Genomic DNA, 19269 nt, shown 5'->3' with positions numbered 1-19269 from the left:
TTTTGGAAATGCAGACAGACTAATAATAAAGGATAACAAAGGATTACTCAAACATGTGTGAATGAAAAAATAAAGCTTACAAGAGTAAATTTTAAGTAACACAGGACCTTTAAACACACATACCAAGCATTATTCAGTTACAAGTGTTTAGTGTTCTTATTGGTAATAACATCTATTCAATCTTTTCTGTAAGCAGGCTTGCCTCTTCATAGATCTGACCTGTAATTGTTTACTGGCTTGTTTACATGAAGATAGATAAGTGGAATGCTATACTGTGGAACATTTCGGCAAAGCAGTGACAACCAGAAAAAATTTAATATACAGATCAGAGGTGGGGACTTGCAAGTCGTGACTTTGACTTAAGTCAGACTTGAGTTACTATTTTTAGGACTTAAGACTTGACTTGATAAAATGGACTAAGACTTGGGACTCGACTCGGACTTGACGCCTGTGACTTGAGAAGACTTGAAAAACACTTATAAATCCAAATTCTTTCTATTCTGACTGTAATGATTCACTCTAAGATCTTCTCAAGACATTTAAAAAGAAAAAGTTTGCATTTCTACATTTCTTATATACTTTATACATACTCATATATAAATATACTATGGATTTATAAGTACAGTTTATCTTAAAAGTCATATAAATTGCAAGAATCTAAGCTATATTTGGTACTTTGGTTTAAAGACTTGAAATGACTTGAAGCTCAAAGCAGACGACTTGGACTTGACTTAGACTTATGGGCCAGTGACTCAAGACTTGACTTGGACTTGCCTGTATTTGACTTGGGACTTGACACGGACTTGAGGTCAAAGACTTGAGACTTACTTGAGACTTGCAAAATGACGACTTGGTCCCACCTCTGATACAGATTGCCAAACTACTACTATGTCAACTCAAAGTACTAGGTTCTTCTCAGAAAATGTGTCTGTGCTTTAGGGATGAGTTAAATATGTAACATATACAAGTCATAATAATGGGATCATAAGAGCAGAGCAAACAAGAAAAAACATTTTTACAGAATATATAAAATGGCTGTTTACTTTAAACTTATAAACTGGCTGTTTAAAACTGCTTCACTAATATTGCTATATACATTTTCATATAGATTGCTCTCTCAGCTATCTGCTCAGCTTTACAATTAGCAATATAAATTCAATGATTCAGTGCAAATTTACAGCTTCCAAGTCAAAAAGAGCCACCCAAGTCAATTTCTTAATATTATGTCTTAATCTTCTCTTTAAAGCCTAGAGCAAAGAAGACGAATTTAGTCTCTAAACCTGTAACACACTTTCAGTGGATTTTTTGCAAACATGAGGACCAAACATACTCCCATTCATGTTCAAATGTTGATTGATGATTTTGCAAATTTGGATATTAGACTTCAGCATGACAAAATAATACAGTACATTTTAGATAACCAAAAAGCAAAACAAAATCCCTCATCTTTTAAACCAAATTTTCAACTTACTCTTTTCTTTTCTCCATGATGGAATTCTTGCATCACATTTATGTTTATTTATTTAGCTCTACTGCTATCATTTTGTTTATTTATTTATGCATTTCAGGCTGTGGGAATGTATTAGCATGTCATATGGGTACGTCTTTAAAATGCACGCTTCTTGGCAGTACAGAGAAAGAACGAGAAGCTCATCTCAACACTGCTATCTCTAAGTTGTATCCACTAGCACGCCTATGGGAGCAGGAGAGAGGTCATTATTAGTGGAGCTCTTAAAACTAAACCAATCACTTTAGAACAGCTGGCAGCTTTAATTGTGTGTTACACGACTTGATGACTAAGGCTGTGTACTTACTTTGCAAACTCTACGCTAATGGTATGGTAAATGCATTCTGCACAGACAACTGCTGAATTTTAATTACGCACCTCTGACATCTAAAAAGCATGCGGCTATCAATAAGTTGTGACACTTGTTTGTTTGCTTGCGAAAAGGAAGAAAAAGATGGGAGAAATATATCTATGCGGTGATGCAACTCATCATAAAACAACTAGCAATAGCAATATCTGTGACAAGGCAAAATAATGGGAAGTTATGCTGTATCTATAATTGAGCTGTCACCATTATGTGCAAGGATGTGGCCACTGTCACTGGGAGACTATTTGTGTGAACATGTATCATTTAGAGAGAGGCAGAGGGAGTCAAGGCCGGACATCTGTGGTTAGATGTATAGGAGATAAACAGGAAATGGATGAGACAACATGTCCCAGGTTTGAAGGAGGCGACACAAGCTGTACTAATAGACACTCTAAAGGATTTTTATTAAAGGACTGTCTGGGTAAATAAATGTTGAATGTTTTTGCTAGTGGCTCTTGCCTGCATAGGAAATTAAATTGTTTTTATCAATCAGAGGGTCTGAAGATGCGTTCAAAACTGTAAGGCGCAAAATAGGTGTCTTCCAATACAGGACGCGTTGACCAATCAGCTCTAGCTCTCCTGATTTAATCTAATCTATAATTATACAAACGACTCATAGTGTGCCAGGAAAAACATAACATGAAGTATAATGTTTGAACTGAAATAAAATTTGCATTGCACATTTGAGTAAATTGTAATTCAAATGTATTTTATGACATTTAAGAAGAACAACAGTTAACACAAAACATCCAGGGGGAAATAAAGACCTTTTTAAACCATAAACCAAAAATAACATGCATTAATATGGACATCTCTTGATTTACGACACCAAAACAAGCCCGTGAATGTGTCACCTAGAAATAGCATCAGGCAGAATAACCCATGGTTTAGATTAACTATGAACACAGGATAGGTGGAATTGGAGTGTATGGACGCTGGAGTGACAAGCATGAAATAGCAGAGCGTTGTAAGTACATCCTGGGTGTGTCATTAACCCCGAGCGGCAGCAGCGGGACACCTTGCCAACAGACACAAAATAACATTCACCAGATAAAGGGGTCTGCCTCCCCAACAGCCTCTAAAAGTGACACGTGTAACGCCTAATGGTGATGTATTGGGCCCGAGCACAGACATAAGTCTTAATTCCGGCATCACCCAAAACCATTGGAAATTGACTTAGCAGCAGCTGTTCAAACTCGATGTGTACAGCAGGTGTGTGCCAGCTAATCCCAGGCAGAGGCACATGCCAAAGTAAAAAGTTCTCCAAACAAGCTTAGGTGGGATTTGTTTTTGGCAATCTCAAAATACACAAATAAATAAGTATTTTCAACAGTTTAGGTTTGAAATACTCACAGTCCATGTGACCTGTACTGCTGTGGAACTGAGGACCACAGGGTTGTGCATGCTGACCACCACGTCTCCCAGTTCTTTCTGCACTCGCCGGTGGTCCACGCCCTGAGCTGGGGGGCTGATGTCTGAAATAGACACATTGTTTAACATTATTTAAATAATTTACATAACATTATATAACATTATTTAGATGAGACTGTAGAGACATTTAAACTGTTATCTGTAATGTTTATTCTGATATTAAACCTCTACATGAAGAAAATAAAAAAGATAGTAATATAATTTACTTGAAAAATATATGTCATTTAATGTGTATTGTGGTATTACTGAATATGAGCTCTGGTCCAGTAATATGGCACATTACTGTAAAATATGATTACATGTACATTGCACTACTACTTCTGCACCACCTCCATGACTACCGGTTGCTGTCATCACTATGTCTGCAGCAACTAAAACCATTTCTTGACTCTGAAGCTATTAGTAAGACTGGCTCAAAAACACAGTACTGTATCTGTACCTTGTGTCCTAACAGGCTCAGACATAGGACTGGGGTCTCCTAGCCCTTGTGCGTTCACCGCTCTGATGATGAACAGATAAACTGTATTGGGCCGTAGATCCCGGACTGTAAACTCCGTGGTTTTCACATGGTCTGCAACTGTCTGCCAACTGTTACTCACGGACTGGCTGTAAGAGATGGAAACAAAAAACACGCATCACACCAGTGTTTCCTCCATAACGATAACCAGAAACAGATTGATAAAATGCAGCAGACGGGAGTATAGCCTTTGGGGAAAAATTGATGCGTCTGCTATCCATTTGAAGTTAATTGATTATCAATGCTTTTTACGCCGTTAGCCACAATAACCATCCTAAAGTGGTCAGTGGAATATTTTTGGATCCATTTTCAGAAGGGTGTGTCATCCCTCTTTTTATGCAGCTGATGTTTTAAAAGTCTATAGATGAATTATTAAAGGGCTCCAGAATATGCACTCTTGCTTGAATGCCCACACAGACACCCACATCTGCTCCTGTCATGCACATTCGGGGTCACCACACAGAGCTGCAGGCCATAGGTCGCAGACATACCCGAAGGCCTCGATGACATAGGAGGACACCGGGGAGCCCGCCTCCGGACCCGGTTCCCATGACAACGAGATGCTGCTCTTGGTAACGTCGGTGACCTCTGGCTTTGAGGGTGGACCAGGGAGAGCGGTGGCGTTGTGGGCCATGAAGTCTATGAGATCAGTCGATTCTGCAAGAGAAATAATATCTAATATGATAATGATGGAATGATGGAGGGCAGAGGAAATGGGTTTAATTTAAATTGCATTAAGTAATGAGTAGTATGTTGAATATTAATAAAATCATTAGCACAGACCTCTGACATCCAAGTAGGCACTCCACGAGGTTTCACCACTTGAGCTTGTAGCCACACAGGTGTATAGTCCGGAGTCAGAGAGCTATGGAAATACATATTAATACTGTTAATTTATCAATACATTCCACAAGAAGAGGAATAGGTAATGCTGTTGAACACACAAGCATATGTAAGGTCATAAGAACAGCACTATATTAATTATAAATTCAATATATTTGAGAGGAAAGCAAATGTAACTATTTTACATACAATATACATGACCTGAGTTACATATTTAAACATGCAATGCAGGTAATTGTTTTTCATATTATTACCTGCTTTATGCTGAAACTTCTTATATTTATTTACTAATTTATTGCTCATGCCATTTCATTTAGTTTATGAGAAAACAAAACACCTGACAATTAACATGAATTCATGTTCCAACCATTATGTCCCTTGCATGAACAAAAGGAGCAGAAGGAATCTTATAAACCCTGCTCCTTTCAGAAATCAATAAAATAAACATTTCTGTAATTATTTTTCTCCACTGCAACCAAGTCACCAATGAGGCAGATGCATGTTTACAATTTCCTTTTGTAGTTTACATTTCATTAATTTAAATGTTGTCCACAGTCCCATAGTCCATCGTTATTTCTATCCTTGTACTACATATTCTTTAAAATTTAGAATACACCTAATATTACCATTAACATTATAACCAAGAACTTCTAAAAGAAATATAAAACACTAAACAAAAAGATAAAAACTTTCCTATTAAAGTCTATGGACTTGAAAGTTGCTCTCCATATTCCCAGACCAACCAACTCCCTTCCAAATCCCTAATCACATCGTACTTTACAGCGTTGTTGTGTTGCAGCCTCTGACAGGATTGGGGAGCCTTTGTAACTGTGATCCCACATGGATTCTACAAGCTCTTACGTCAGCTGGGGGCTTTTGAAGGAGGCTGGCTGTTATAGTCGAACAGTAAAAGTGCATTAACCTCCATTGGCCCGCATTTGGCTCCAGAAATGCTCCGAGAGTGGATGAGGAGAGGAAACTTTAACACCGACCAATGAAAAAAAAAATCTGTAAGAGCTAACATTAATTTTCTTAATTGATTTCATCCTGTAATAGTCAGCCCCCATTTTCTGAGCCATCAACATTATCATCACTGGTGCTGACACAGGATATAAGAGATGGGGCGATCTATTTTATATTGGCGCCGTATAGGAGACCCTCACGACTGCGTTATCTCTCAAATAGAAAGCAGTGACACCAGTCTAGCACTTTGACACAAGGAGGACACCATATATTGCAATCTCTTCAATATATTTCCTCCCTTCTCCCTGCAGTTCCTGTCCTTGAGTTGATCTGCTACCTCTGAGATTTTGAAATTCGAGACAAGATAGCAGCATTTAACGTCTTATAAAAATCAATACTCCCTATTCATCTTTTAAAGGCGACCTGACTGCACCTGTCTATCTGCATTACAGTTGCTTGTCATGGATGAGGAGATGAGAGCAGTTTCCTTCCTTTGAGACGAGCAATAGACAAACATGAAAATACGTGATTCTGTTGACATGCTATACGTTTATGCTGTTTTTTCATTCTTCACTGCGCTTTTATTGACGGTGCAGTGAAAGTGGTGCAGGCAATCCAAGTAATGAAGTTAGTTTGGCATACTTCGTACTTATAAAATATTATATGGAAAAGGTAGTAAAATGGATGGGATTGTGCCATGGCTATATACAGTGTAAAATGTCTGCGTTAATTAGATGTGCTTATTCTGTAAAGTAGAATAAGATTATATGGACATTCAAAGCAGCAGAAAACTCTTTCTTTCTAGGCAAGTACCTTACAGAGTAGCATTTGGGTTATGTAATTTTTATAGTTAATTATAGTTATAGTTGTAATAGTTAATTATAGTTAATATTTTCCAGTTTTTATTTTGAAACATTATTTTGAAACAGCACAGTCATAATGATAATTTAAAAATCAATATTGGATTCATGAAGCACTCTACAATGGTGGACAATAATAGCCTGATTCATCAGCCGGTTTCATTTCATAGAAACCATCTGACCTTGCAGTGTTAGGATTCGTTTGCTTGATGGTAGGTGGATACTTTTTTTCATTTAACCACTCTCTGCTATTTGGTCGTGACGTATGTAATGTGCCACTAACAGGGCTAACTGGTATATTAAACTTTCCCCAAATCCCATAGGAAGAAGGGCAATAACGTCTTTCCCCTTGATAAAATTCACCGAACATTCTCTTTGTTCTGGCTTTAAATCCTCGATCTGGAGAACTGTTGCCAACACAGAATGTATGGCTCTTTGCTGATTGGCTGGTGCCTGAACTCGCACTTCCGGGGTTTTTGCGAACCGTCTAGTGTATTCCGATTCCTGACCTAGTTGCTCGAGAGAAATGAAACTGAGCGGAGGCACTAGTTGGCACCAGCCTGGTTAGGAAAATACTGCCGTGTCCACAGGTTGACCCAAGGCTGCCTATCTGTGCCAATGGCCCTTTCAACCATCAGCAAACACTCACACTCCACATTCATACATTGGCAAGGTGGGTGTCTTGCCCAAGGACACAACTAAAGTATGCACCGGTTCAAGCAGAAATCAATCTGCTATCCTTTGGGTTGATAGACGAGCGCTCTAACTACTGAGCCACAGCTGCAACACTACTGAACCTGATATTTCAGATGGTTTCCCATCGCAGCACTAACCAGGCCCAACACTGCTTCGCTTCAGAAATCAGGTGGGCATTTGCACGCTGGTATACCCATTAACTGGAATATAACCATGACATTAACATCTTGTCCTTGGTCTGTTAGTGATCTTCTGCACAATTTTTTAACAAAAGCTAATCAAAACAAAATGTTTTTACTAAAGGAGTTTTCATGAACAGCTTTCTTCTTAAGACCAAAAACAGTATCACTCTTTGGTATTTCAATTATCTCCATTTAGAGAAATATACAAAATACTGTTGTTTACCTAGACACAGCAGAAAGCCTTAGGTAAAAATAAAAAGGTTGCACTTAAATTTGAAGAGTCATTGACTTCCTTTTGAAATAGAATGAATCAAGACATGCCACATTAAAAAAAGTGGGCGTGTAATGGGGAGTTAGTTTTTAACATGAATTGAAGACTACTGTTGTAACCCAATCTGGATGTGCACCAGTGGTTCACAAAGATTGGAAAAACATTTTAACAAAGAGATGGGGAAATTACTGAAGGAAGTCATTATCTGGCTAAATTAACAGTTTGTTTACAGTTTCCGTGATAATTGCAGACCACTTGTTTATTTCCGCATAATTGGATTGTTGATTTGATGTGTTTTCAGATCTCAGTAATTACTTCAGTCAAAAGCCCAGAATCAAGCTGGTCAGAAATAACTGGCACATTGTCACAACAACGTTACAAAAAATAATCAGAATTAAGGAAAAAACAAAACAAAAACTATTATGTGGATGTTATAAGACTTAAATTTAGTCCACTGTATTGGCAGGGATATGCTACACCTCAAACAGATCAACAATGGTGAGCAAGAAAACTACTGTAACACAATTAGATTTATTTGCATTTGGTGGTGTTTTAGTAAGCTTTTTTTTTTTTTTTTTCTCGCTTTGCTGCCTGTAATGAGGCAAAGACTGCAGACATTACCCACACTGACAGTGCTTTTAAATGCCACAGCGGTCACAGATTGGTTCAGATGCCGTTGCCATATATGTACTTCAGCCTCCAGCAGAGAAGTACAGCCCGACCTGGACACGCGCCCCTCTTTAACGCTTGCGATAGTGCTAAGATTGGGGGCAAGATCGGGGCCAATATCTCCAGTCAGTCCAGTTTTGAAATTTTACCCATATATCAAGTAGAAATAATTTCACCGCTGCCATTTATATTATATTATTATTGTTGTTATTATTATATATTAGCATATATTTCGTATTTACATAACCCACCTTTGTGTTCTGGATCTGCAGACTTCCGTGCTCCAGCAGTGAAAAGCGAGGGTCTTTGCCCAGCAGACTGGCCCCGTTCTTCCTCCAGGTCACCGTGGGCTCGGGGTCCCCTGATGCCTGACACCTAAGGACAGTCACACCTCCCAGCGCCTGCGTCTGATTGGATGGTCCTTGTCTGATTATGGGAGGTGGGCGGTCCTTCAGGGCTGTGAAGAGTTACAAAACAGAGCATTTAAACTTGTTTTGGAAGTGCGCCTCCAGCTTGTAATTATGATGCTTGCTTATTAAGATAAAACCCTGCCTTTTCACTGAGGAGAGATGCTGTCTGATTTGTGAAAAAACAAAATCGTGACCTTTTGGGTAGGTGTTAATTTGTGATTGCGGTAATTGTGATAGCAGCCGCCCAAGATGGTGGACGTCAATCTGCCAGATCAGTTGTGAAAGGAAGTGACTGTTGTGCTAGACTTTTGCATGGTAGGCTAGTCTTGCTCATGGCAGCGCATCGCACCTTTGAGCTTTAATTACTGGGTGAGGATTAACGAGGCTTCACCCGTGGCGCTAATTACCATACCTTCTTTATAACACCTCCTCAACACATTCAAGCCTAAGCACCTCTACTGACTCATGCCTGCACCTTTTTCCAGCTCCTGGCATCTCCCTCCCAGTGCACAAAACTCTAAATTAACAAACCAAGCGGAACAACAATACATCTACTTTAGAATGCTTTAAACCGTGTTGTATCATCCAGAAAGCAGCCACCACACTTGGCAACAGTAATTTCCAGAGTGTTGGATGTCTCTAGGTCTTGTAACTATCTTCCAATTTCCTCACCACTGCTCTGTGTTATCGGGTCTGTCTCCATTCACACAAGTGTTTACTGCAGGTTCCAGCGGCCTTATCTTTGATCGCACCTTCCCCAAGCACAATGTAGGACAAGCCAAGTCAGGCACGTGAAACAGAAGGAAGCTCAGGTAAGACTGAGAGCAGCACCGCGTGGTAAGAAGAAACAATGTAATGAAATGGCATTGAGGCTAAATTGTTTGCTGTTTTTAGGAGATAATTGTTAAAGGGCCCATCTTAGGCTATTTTCTAATCTATGTTATAAAGTTTCCTCATCACAAACATACCTGGAGTTGTGTTTTGTTTCATTCATTTAGAGAAAACACTCAGTTCCACCTGATGATGTTATGTGGTAATACAGGGAGTGCTCGACTGTGATTTAAACTCTATACACCTTCACTAGAATCATTTGAATGATTTTCAGACCTGGTACTGCTCACATTGAACCAAATGTAAAAGGGAGCTATTGACCACTACAAGACATCACAAGTGGATCAGAGCATTTAGAGCTTTGGAGATGTAGACAGACCAATAGTAGGTATGTTTTTTAAGTAACAACATTATAACATGGCTTAAAGCTCATAAGTGGCAATTTTGCATAATATAGGATCTTTAAACGTGCACACATGCAAAGATAGTTAGATAAAGAAACATTGGGTTGCACAGAAACACTGAGTGTAAAGGGACACAACACAACATCATGGGTTAGATTCCTGAAGCACTTCACAACATACAGAACATTTTGGTAAATTACTATGAGAAAAGTAAAGGAAACTTTGCCAAGTTCTGCTAATAACGCTAAACTTAAAAGCTAGGCTCATACTAACATTTTAATAATTAAGCCTCCTTTATCATTCTAAATTGACTTAAGTCTCGTAAATATTTTATTGCCACAGTCAACTTTATTAGATCTACTAAGAAAATCACTACAGTTAAGTGGTATGGGGATTTGGTGTGCATTAAATTGTTCGATGAAGTCCCACTGAAATGTTCCCGTAACGTTTTCGGTTCTACACTATTTTATAAAGCTTTGTGGGGTACTATTTATGTGCTTATTTTTGATGGAAATAAGTAGACTTTGAAGTAATCCATATTGTTGAAGGCTGGGCTTGTCTCTTAAAGTTGCACTTGTAACTTTTTGGTTGGGATTCCATCACCTGCTTGTTTCTGTGGATATGTCATTGCTCTGACTGGAATGTTCCACAGTATGACATTAAACAGCTCTGCTTTACATGTATTACATTTTTGGTCAGTTTTGTAGGTAAATATACATGCATTCTGAAGAGCTGCCCCTCCACAGATTTGACCTGTAACTTGGTCTGGTTTGGTCTCTGTGAAGATAAAAAGGTTTAATCCCATACTGTGAAACATTCCAGACAAAGCAAGAATATCTCCACAGAGAACAACATTGGTGGACCCTTCACCAGAAAAGCTAAACAATGCACCTTTAAAAAAACCACAACAGTAGTTTAAATGGTGCAGCTTCAAACAGACAGCACATATAATTGTTTTTATTGACTGATCATGGCATTTCTTTGATAAATACTGCATCATGTTTACAGTATTCTCTGATTAGTTTCTCTTTTCCAGTTAATTAGGGCACAGAAATATCAAAACTAGCCTATGTCAGAAGCTCACATAAAAATTACATAAACAAGCTAATAGAAAACCCATCTCCTAAGTTTCAGTTTGTCCCTCCCTGGTGCCAAGTTCCCATCACACTGCTCCATTGATCCCATTCATCCAATCCACATAATAAACCATTTTAATATTGATCCATCAGCGTTCAATGGCACAACAGCCGTCATTTCCCTGTGCAAAAACACTCCAACAGATGTTAATTTGATAATGTTTGTGAGGGGAAAATAAGCCAAGAAATAAACGCAGAGGAAGGCATAAACATCTCTCCAGCTGGCAGTTGCTTGGCTCTTAATACCTGCATTAAATCTCTGTCAAAGAAGTGTAAAGTGTCTGTCCATTAAGCAGACAGATTGTGTGCTGGGAGTATCAGTCTATTCAGGCCACTCAGCGTTACCTCCGTCAGTCAGGTGATAATGAAAAGGAGGATCGTGGTTGGTTGTCTCTAAAGAGGACGCGAGACATGTCTGGATAGTGAGAGTATGGGAAGAGGAAAAGCTTATGATGTACTGAGTGATTTGAGCAACGCACCAAACTGCTCTGTAGTTTTCAAAAGTTCAGGATTTTAAACAAAATATTGCAAAGGGAGTTACTTTTCAGCATTTCTGTATTTTAGATCAGATCTTTTTCTGTATCAGTGTTAATGTTGGCATTGTTATTTCTGCTGCAACTAAACAAAAGAGAGAAAGTTCTGAACAATGGCCAAGCTGTGGGGTGTTACCACTGCGCAACTTTTCTGATGGAGAATTTGCTACTTACTTGTCTCCATGGAGATCTCACTGCTTTGCCTGGAATTTTCCATGGTATGACTTTAAATATTTCCATCTAGCATTTATCTATAATGGGCGTTTCTCAAAAATACCATAATTATGTCTGTGAACAAGAGTGACTCTCCACTAATCTGAATTGTAATGTAGTGTAGTGCCCCCTTGTGATAGGGAGGTTAAATCTACACTGTGGAACATTTAAGACAAAGCAGTAACACTTCCATGGAGATGACCCTCTGCTAGAAATGTTACGCAGGGTAGCTTTAAAATAACTACAGAATAACTAGCCTTAATAAAGCATGAAAAAAAAAAAAAAAAAGAATGATTCAGGCTTAGTAACAAACAAATAGGCTAACTAATGTACTAACTGTATTAAAGGGTTCTATGAGGTGGGTTATAGTGTTAATCAAGCAGGTACTAGTTTGTATAAAGGGGTTCAGTTTGATAGTATCACATATGCAGGGCTCTATGTAAATAACTTTTGTAATCATTCTAATGTGTGCCACACTGCTTCTCTGTTTCTACCTTTTACCTTCCTGTAACTCAAGTCTTTTTACATCCTATTTTCTAGAAAATATAATACCTGTGGAGAAACTGTATTGAGCTGTGCAATCAGGCATTAATGGCCCTAAGTGTTCAGCCTGACACTATAGCATAAAGCACAGCTCCAGGCCTGTAAAATGGAACGTACTGAAGCATAATTACACTATCACTTTAGCTGCTGTTAAATTACCCACATGTAATGAACGGATCTCATATTTAGAGCTCTTAACAAACATTTTCCGCCGTGTTTGCGAGGTAGTGGGAGGAGACTTACCGTCTGCTACCTCCAGCTGGGCCTTTGCCATGATGCTGCCAGCCACAGTGAGGGCCTGGCAGATGTAGTAACCTGCATCCGAGCGCTGCACAGAGGAGATGGTGAGCTCTCCACTCACAGACACAGACACGCGGCTGTCCCCCTGCGTCGACTGGTTAGGGAACAGAAGGTCCTGTGGGGGAGGGGAGACAGCAGTGTGTATTAGCAGTCAAGGAAAAAGCACTTCAGTTGAGCTGGTTTGATGTACAGTAAGAGACATATATATACTCTATATCTACATTTTTAAGGTTATAATGTATTCCTTGATTTAAGTAAAAGTGACATTCTGAGGACTTTTCATCATTCTAAAGATAGAATATTTAGTTTTATATTGTTAATTGCTATGGCAACAGTGCTAATTATCTCTAAACCTAAGCATATTAAGCTTGTTTCTACCAACCAATCAAATCCATTTAAGCGATTCTTTGTTCTCTAATGGCCTCACATTTTCAACTGGCAAATGTCTATCAAATGTCTTTACATTTTCTCTAATGTATTCCGCCCCCATTATTTAAACTTCCATTTCTTTGTACAGAATAGAAAAAGAAACGGTTGGCTGACCTGTCTAATAAATGATGCTGATTTGCAAATGGCCAATTCACAAAATAATTAAATGAAAATTGCATATTCTGTTTCAGCATTTCTAAAAAAAATATTGTATGTTTAATATCCTACTGTGATTGCATTAATGTGAAATTGGCATTATTACATTTTAATTGATTCACTTTGTTGCACCACCAGAGGGTGTCAAGAGCAGCTGATAGGACCAGTCTCACCTTTCTAATTATTATATATTCAGTTAGTTTGTCCATGTGGGTCAGAGTCTCCTTCCATAATGACTGAAAGGCAGTTCAGACCTGCTGTGATACCTGCTGTGATAACCTGGAGTTGTGTCAAACTGTGGCATCAGCAATGTTGCTTTTTGCAGCTGGACCAGAGCAGCTACCGGGCAGGACAGCACATTAGGAGCCTGTCATTACTTCTAATGAGTCTAATGTCGCTCCTGACATTGTTTCCTCCAAACTCAATTGTCGCTCAGGCTGCTGTAGATAGCTGATGAATGGATGCTTCATTATTTGGGCCAGAAGTGCACAGTGAGGTGGTTGCCTTTAGTCATATAGCAGAGTTTCTGTTTAACCTTTTTACTTTGATAGAAATGTCAAATCCAAAAGTCCAGAAACAATTCATATTGTATTATGGATGAACTAAGTAAATTAGGGTTAACAGTCAATTATTATCATTGTTCTTATTGTGCTCATTTTTTGTTATTATTCCACGAAAAAAAAAAAAAAAAACAACTATGTGCATGGTGCTCAGTATAGCATAGGGACTTGTGTAACAATAACAGAAGCAAACAGGCTGTTGTTAACATGCATGCACACTGTTATACATTGTTAATTAATACATTATTTTGTTTAATTTTAATGTATTTAGTTTATTTAACAGGGGCAGTGTACATTAATCAAGATTTCTGTAAATGTACCAGAGTTATTAAGAGAGTCCATTTTTCACCTGTAGTCCCTGGACAGATAGTAAAATGGACACCCCCCAATGCTCTGAATTTAATAGTGGGCAATGTATTACCTTTTTTTAATAGTCTTTGGTGATGCTTTGACTCTTTATGTTGTTGTATACACACCACTGTACCTAGAAATAACCCTGGCGACACACAAACAAAGTGTGCTCTCACCTGGCTGCCCTCGCGCTGCCAGAAGACAGTGGGCTGAGGTTTGCCTTTGGTCTCACAGGGAAACACGGCTGTTCGTCCTTGTGCCACAATCTGGTCGCGTGGTCTCACCACAAACTGAGGCGCCTCTGGAGTTCAAAGTTCACATGAAAGCACAAACAAAATAGCAGCAGGTGCGCAAACAGTGTCTCAGTCAAAGAGGGAGCTATTTGGGCAGGGAAATACTGCAGCTAGGGAGGCTAAGAGAGGTGCATGCAGGGCGGCTTTCTCAGAATATTTCTACATGGTGTTAGAACCAGGGCTGGGCAGGTGTCACTGAACTTCAGCAATGGCAGTTTTCTTTTCTGGGAGCAGTTTAAAGTCTGGACTATAACTGTGACTGAAAATGTTAAAATTTGAGCACTTCCATATTCTGGACAGTGCTTATAATCTTTATTTTTTTTAACCAAGCACATTTCAAGGGGATATTGACAGTGTTAAACAGGTTTGAAAATAAAAATAAATATAAAACAAAGAAATTGGCTTTATAAAGCATATATTATGTTGTCTATAATAAAAATTAAACATATCACTATAAATACTATATCGACTTATCATTCAATACATGACAAACGGATCAATACTTTCTGGGGATTTATTGCGAGGAAGTTCTCTTTGCACTACTGGGAAAATTTTGGTTATTTCTGTGTTTTATGTTGAGATTTAAGCTGTAGAGGGAGGCATTATGAACTTCTATGACTCATTTACAGATACCAACTAACTACTTCACTGTTGCATTCTGTTAATTCATTGCAGTTCATGTTTCTTTTTTAACAATATTGTTCTCTGCATTATGGTTTAGTTTCAGTATTATCATTTATCCACTATATATACTTCATAAATATATCACACATGCATAAAAATGACAGGTCTAACGATAATGTATGTATAGATGTATTACTGTAATATTGTTTATCTCAGTTTAAAGAGCAATAATATGGCAATTTTAAGTCAGTCACGGTTGTCAAAAAGGATCCTGATCATTCATCACAATCGATCTGAGATCACATTGCCCAGCCCTAGTTACTCACCCAACCAAGTGTCCTTCCTCCCTTCAATACTACGCTTTGTTAACTACGTCTAGACCCCCGTTTTGGACCAGACAGGGGCATGTATAATGGCAACGCATCACGTTTACCACCGTTTCTGCGAGGAGGTCAGGAGGGTTGGATAGCGAAAATGCATGTGCAACATTAGTTTGATGAATGTGTTTGTGGAATGCAGCGGTCCATGCATGTGTGATCAGGAAGCAGAGAACAAAACAGCAGCACATGCATAATGGGGCTCTACTATACTTACCAACAGGGCGAGCTGGTGATATAACAACAATGTGGTGAGAATAACAGAGGCACGGAAGACAGGAGCAGAACAGAGGGACAGAGGAAAGAAAACCAGAAGAAATGAATGAGATGGAGCTGAGTTTCCATCAATGGCGACTTTAGAGGAGAAAGGGATGAAGCTCCAAGCAGATGAAGATGTGGGCGACCTAAGGAGGCTGCCAGAAAATCCCACTGAATAGAATTGATTTGTGACACTTCATAGTAAGTTAAGTTAAGAAGAGCAGGCTGACTCTTAGTGTAAGGGGGGTGTGGACTGTGGGCTGTGGATAAGCACAATCCATAAGGTTGCATACAACTCAGTAATAATTTTCTTTGAATTCAAACTCAATTAGTCATGGTCTAATCAGTATACAATGCCAGAATGACCCTCAAATGTTCTTTTTGGCTTTCATTAAAAAAAAATAAAAAAAAAATCTATTATTAAGATGCACTGTGCCACTACTGATTGGGATTTGTCTCTATGGAGACAATTTGTCTCTATGGAGATATAATTGGTTTGTCTGAAATATTCCACAGTATAACATATATCCACCAGAGAAATGACATAGTGCACTTTTAATCAACAACAGTTTTATTCACAGCAGACCAGTTCATCATAACTAGAAGCACCTTAAAAATGGAGGGTCCCTCATTGCTTGTCTATTATTTGTCTATTTCCATAAAAACAAGCACGTTACAGGCCAGATCTATGGAAAGGTGATCCTGCTCACAGTAAGAATGCATAATTTTCAAGGTATCTTTGTGCAACAAAAACAACGTTAATTGAATGAATGCAAGATAGTAGCTTTGTGTGGAATTTTTGAGACAAACATCATCACAAAGACAAGCAGGCGGCATACCCACCAAGTTACACAGTGCACCTTTTTTCTAGCCTGATTCACCAGCCCGTTTCACTTCATGAAAACCATCTGACCATCTGACGCTAACGGGGCTAACTGGTATATTAAGCTTTTCCCAAATCCCGTAGGAAAAAGGACAATAATGTCTTTCCTCTTGATAAAATTCACCAAACATTATCTTTGTTCTGGATTTAAATCCTCAATCTCGGAAATCATTGCCAACACAGAAAGTATGGGTCTTCGCTGATTGGCTGGTGCCTGGACTTGCACTTCCGGGGTTTTTGCAAAATGTCTAGGGTATTCTAATTCCTGAGCTAGTCGCTGGAGAGAAATGAGATTGAGCAGAAGCACTAGGTGGCGCCAACCTGGCTACCTTTTTTTCACCTTTTTTAAACAAAAATACCCCATATACAACTAAAATATATGCAAACCAACCACAAAACCAGTACAACCAGTGAGATCCTAAAATAGTTAATTTATGAGAGTGGGAAAATGGTGCTTTATGGAGCAAAGAAATTATCATACCGCTCACTAATCCGTGATGGGATTAGAAATGAATAAATCTTGGCACATGTCGAGAATATCTGACAGCGCGTCACCGTCTGTCTGGCTAAAAAGTGGGTGAATCACCAACTCTGATATGAGTTGATAGAAGGGGCTGGAGGAGGGAAGCAGAAGTCTCATAGTCTGACTCAGAGCCTGTGTCTTGTCCTGAAGAGGCTGTGCAGGGGGATAAGGTCCACGAGGAGGGAGCAGTGATATGTAGGTTAGTGATAGCATCTCACAGTCACCGAGACAGGCGCTGTTTTGACAGGGACGCACCTGGAGTGTCCTCTGTAGTGGACATTGAGCCAGAGCACCTGTCTGCTGTCAGCCCAGTGTAAAACCTAATGACACTGAGCACACAGGCTGCAGAGTGGGGCGGCTCCAGACACAGAGATAACTGCACCTACAAGTATGGGGCTGAGCTGTGCAAGGGAAGGGGATTCTACTCAAGAGTAAAAACAATTGAGTTTATCACATTGTAGGTGGATAATGATCAAATAGTATCTTCGTGTGTTAGATAAAGACTGCACCAAATACCAAAACCAATTCTAGCCCGAGGGAAGAGTTCTACTTTTCTGCTGTGTTTGCGTACCACACCACGACAGAATGTCACACAGGAACCTGATTGCAATACAACTAAAACTGCTTTGTTCTTTTGTTTCTTTGATAGGAAATTCAAATCATAATACAGGGGCTGTATATCAGTTTGTACTCTGTAGATGATATTTTCTACCTACCAGCCAATCACAGACAGCGACATTTGATTCTCAAGCAATCATCCTTCATTCAGATAAATAGCCTATATATTCTGTCCTTCATACTTATTTTTTGTGATATCTTCCCAAATAAATCTTTCCTTTGTCATTTGAAGATGTTCATTTATAACAGGGTCCCTAAGATTGAAGTTTTATCTTGTCAATAAATTTTCGATTGTGCCTTAACAGTTGCTCTTTGCCTTCATTCTGTTGAACTGCTTACAGCACAACAGTACTCCCATGCTCACAGACTGTCTCTCCTAAGTGTATTAAAACTAGTTCAACCTGTGTCTGTTATTTTAATTCTTGAAAATCCAACTTTGATCATCATCTGTAAAAAGCAACAAATTAATAAACAAACCAAAAAAGAATGGATAGGAGTCAAACTGGCATTGATTACTGTTAGAAACCTGAAAACGGACTGCCCCCACAAGAAACCAGATGGTCCAGTTACACCTTGAACTATGCTTTTGTTAGAGCATTATTGTTCCCATTTTTCTCTGTTTCCACTTTTGAATCAAATTAGCATAAACAGGTGTGTTTTCAAAACATTGCATCATGAGCCAAAAGTGGGTTGCTGCACTTTATTTTTGAATAAAAAAGACTTCAGAAGCGTATTTGTGATAACTAATGTGAAACTTTTAAATACTACCAAAAATAAGCACTTTTACTTTTACAATCTGTACTTCCTTCCCTGATGAGGTCATAGACTGTATATATTAATGGATATAGCTAACCTAGCCACCATATTCCAAATAGGAAGTGTTCATGGAGGCGCTTCAGGCTCCATCAGCTCTGTTTTCCATTGACTTTACATTGAGAATTGTCGCCTCTCTCTCTGTAACTGCTGCCGTGAGTCTTGTCATTTTGATCTTAAAATGTTTGTATTAACCTGCTCTACATGATTCTGGTGTTTTTATTTCATCATTCCCATTCCTCAGCTCCAAATTCCCCATATTAGCACTAGCTTTGTGAGCTTCATTTGACTGGAGCTATGAGTGACGTCACACTCCCTTAGCCCACGTCTTTATACACTCTATGGATGAGACTGAAATGTACTCAGAACAGCCAATTAAAAAAAAAATCTGAAAATGTTGCTGTAAATGTCGATGTATTATGATGCAAGATTATATGGCTCCGATGTTATGAACTGAACGTGTAAATGCTGATTAGAATGAACACCACTCAAAGCATGCATTACACCAGTCCCTTTATAGCACAGTGCAGTGTTTTTCCTTATCCCTGTGCCATGATTCAGCTTCCTCCTGTTGTATGTGTGTAAATATAAAATAAGTGAGCAGGCTGGAGAATGAGCCCCCCCAAGGAGAGGTCATAACTCAGACGTGGTTGTTCATATCTGTAGCCTGGCTGGAGATCTGGACCAATCAAGTGCATCGGGTCGGCT

At 38.9% G+C, this 19269-nt stretch overlaps 1 protein-coding gene across 1 annotated transcript in view; it reads right to left on the bottom strand.

The window, feature by feature from the left end:
* Positions 1 to 19269, bottom strand: part of LOC110165020 (roundabout homolog 2-like) — a 132212-nt gene that overhangs the window by 27874 nt on the left and 85069 nt on the right. Inside the window, exons 7-14 of the mRNA XM_055148492.1 lie at positions 15684 to 15695; positions 14349 to 14473; positions 12620 to 12791; positions 8558 to 8763; positions 4606 to 4687; positions 4314 to 4479; positions 3745 to 3911; positions 3228 to 3349 (exon numbers count right to left, since the gene is read on the bottom strand). Coding sequence (XP_055004467.1) covers positions 3228 to 3349; positions 3745 to 3911; positions 4314 to 4479; positions 4606 to 4687; positions 8558 to 8763; positions 12620 to 12791; positions 14349 to 14473; positions 15684 to 15695 — 1052 coding nt within the window. The remainder of the gene's footprint in view (positions 1 to 3227; positions 3350 to 3744; positions 3912 to 4313; positions 4480 to 4605; positions 4688 to 8557; positions 8764 to 12619; positions 12792 to 14348; positions 14474 to 15683; positions 15696 to 19269) is intronic.

This window comes from Boleophthalmus pectinirostris, unplaced genomic scaffold (assembly GCF_026225935.1).
Source record: "Boleophthalmus pectinirostris isolate CB_2022bp ecotype Guang Dong unplaced genomic scaffold, ASM2622593v1 HiC_scaffold_12, whole genome shotgun sequence".
Taxonomy (NCBI): domain Eukaryota; kingdom Metazoa; phylum Chordata; class Actinopteri; order Gobiiformes; family Gobiidae; genus Boleophthalmus; species Boleophthalmus pectinirostris.
The sequence above is the reverse complement of the archived record's forward strand: the minus strand, read 5'-3'. Positions and strand labels throughout refer to the sequence as shown.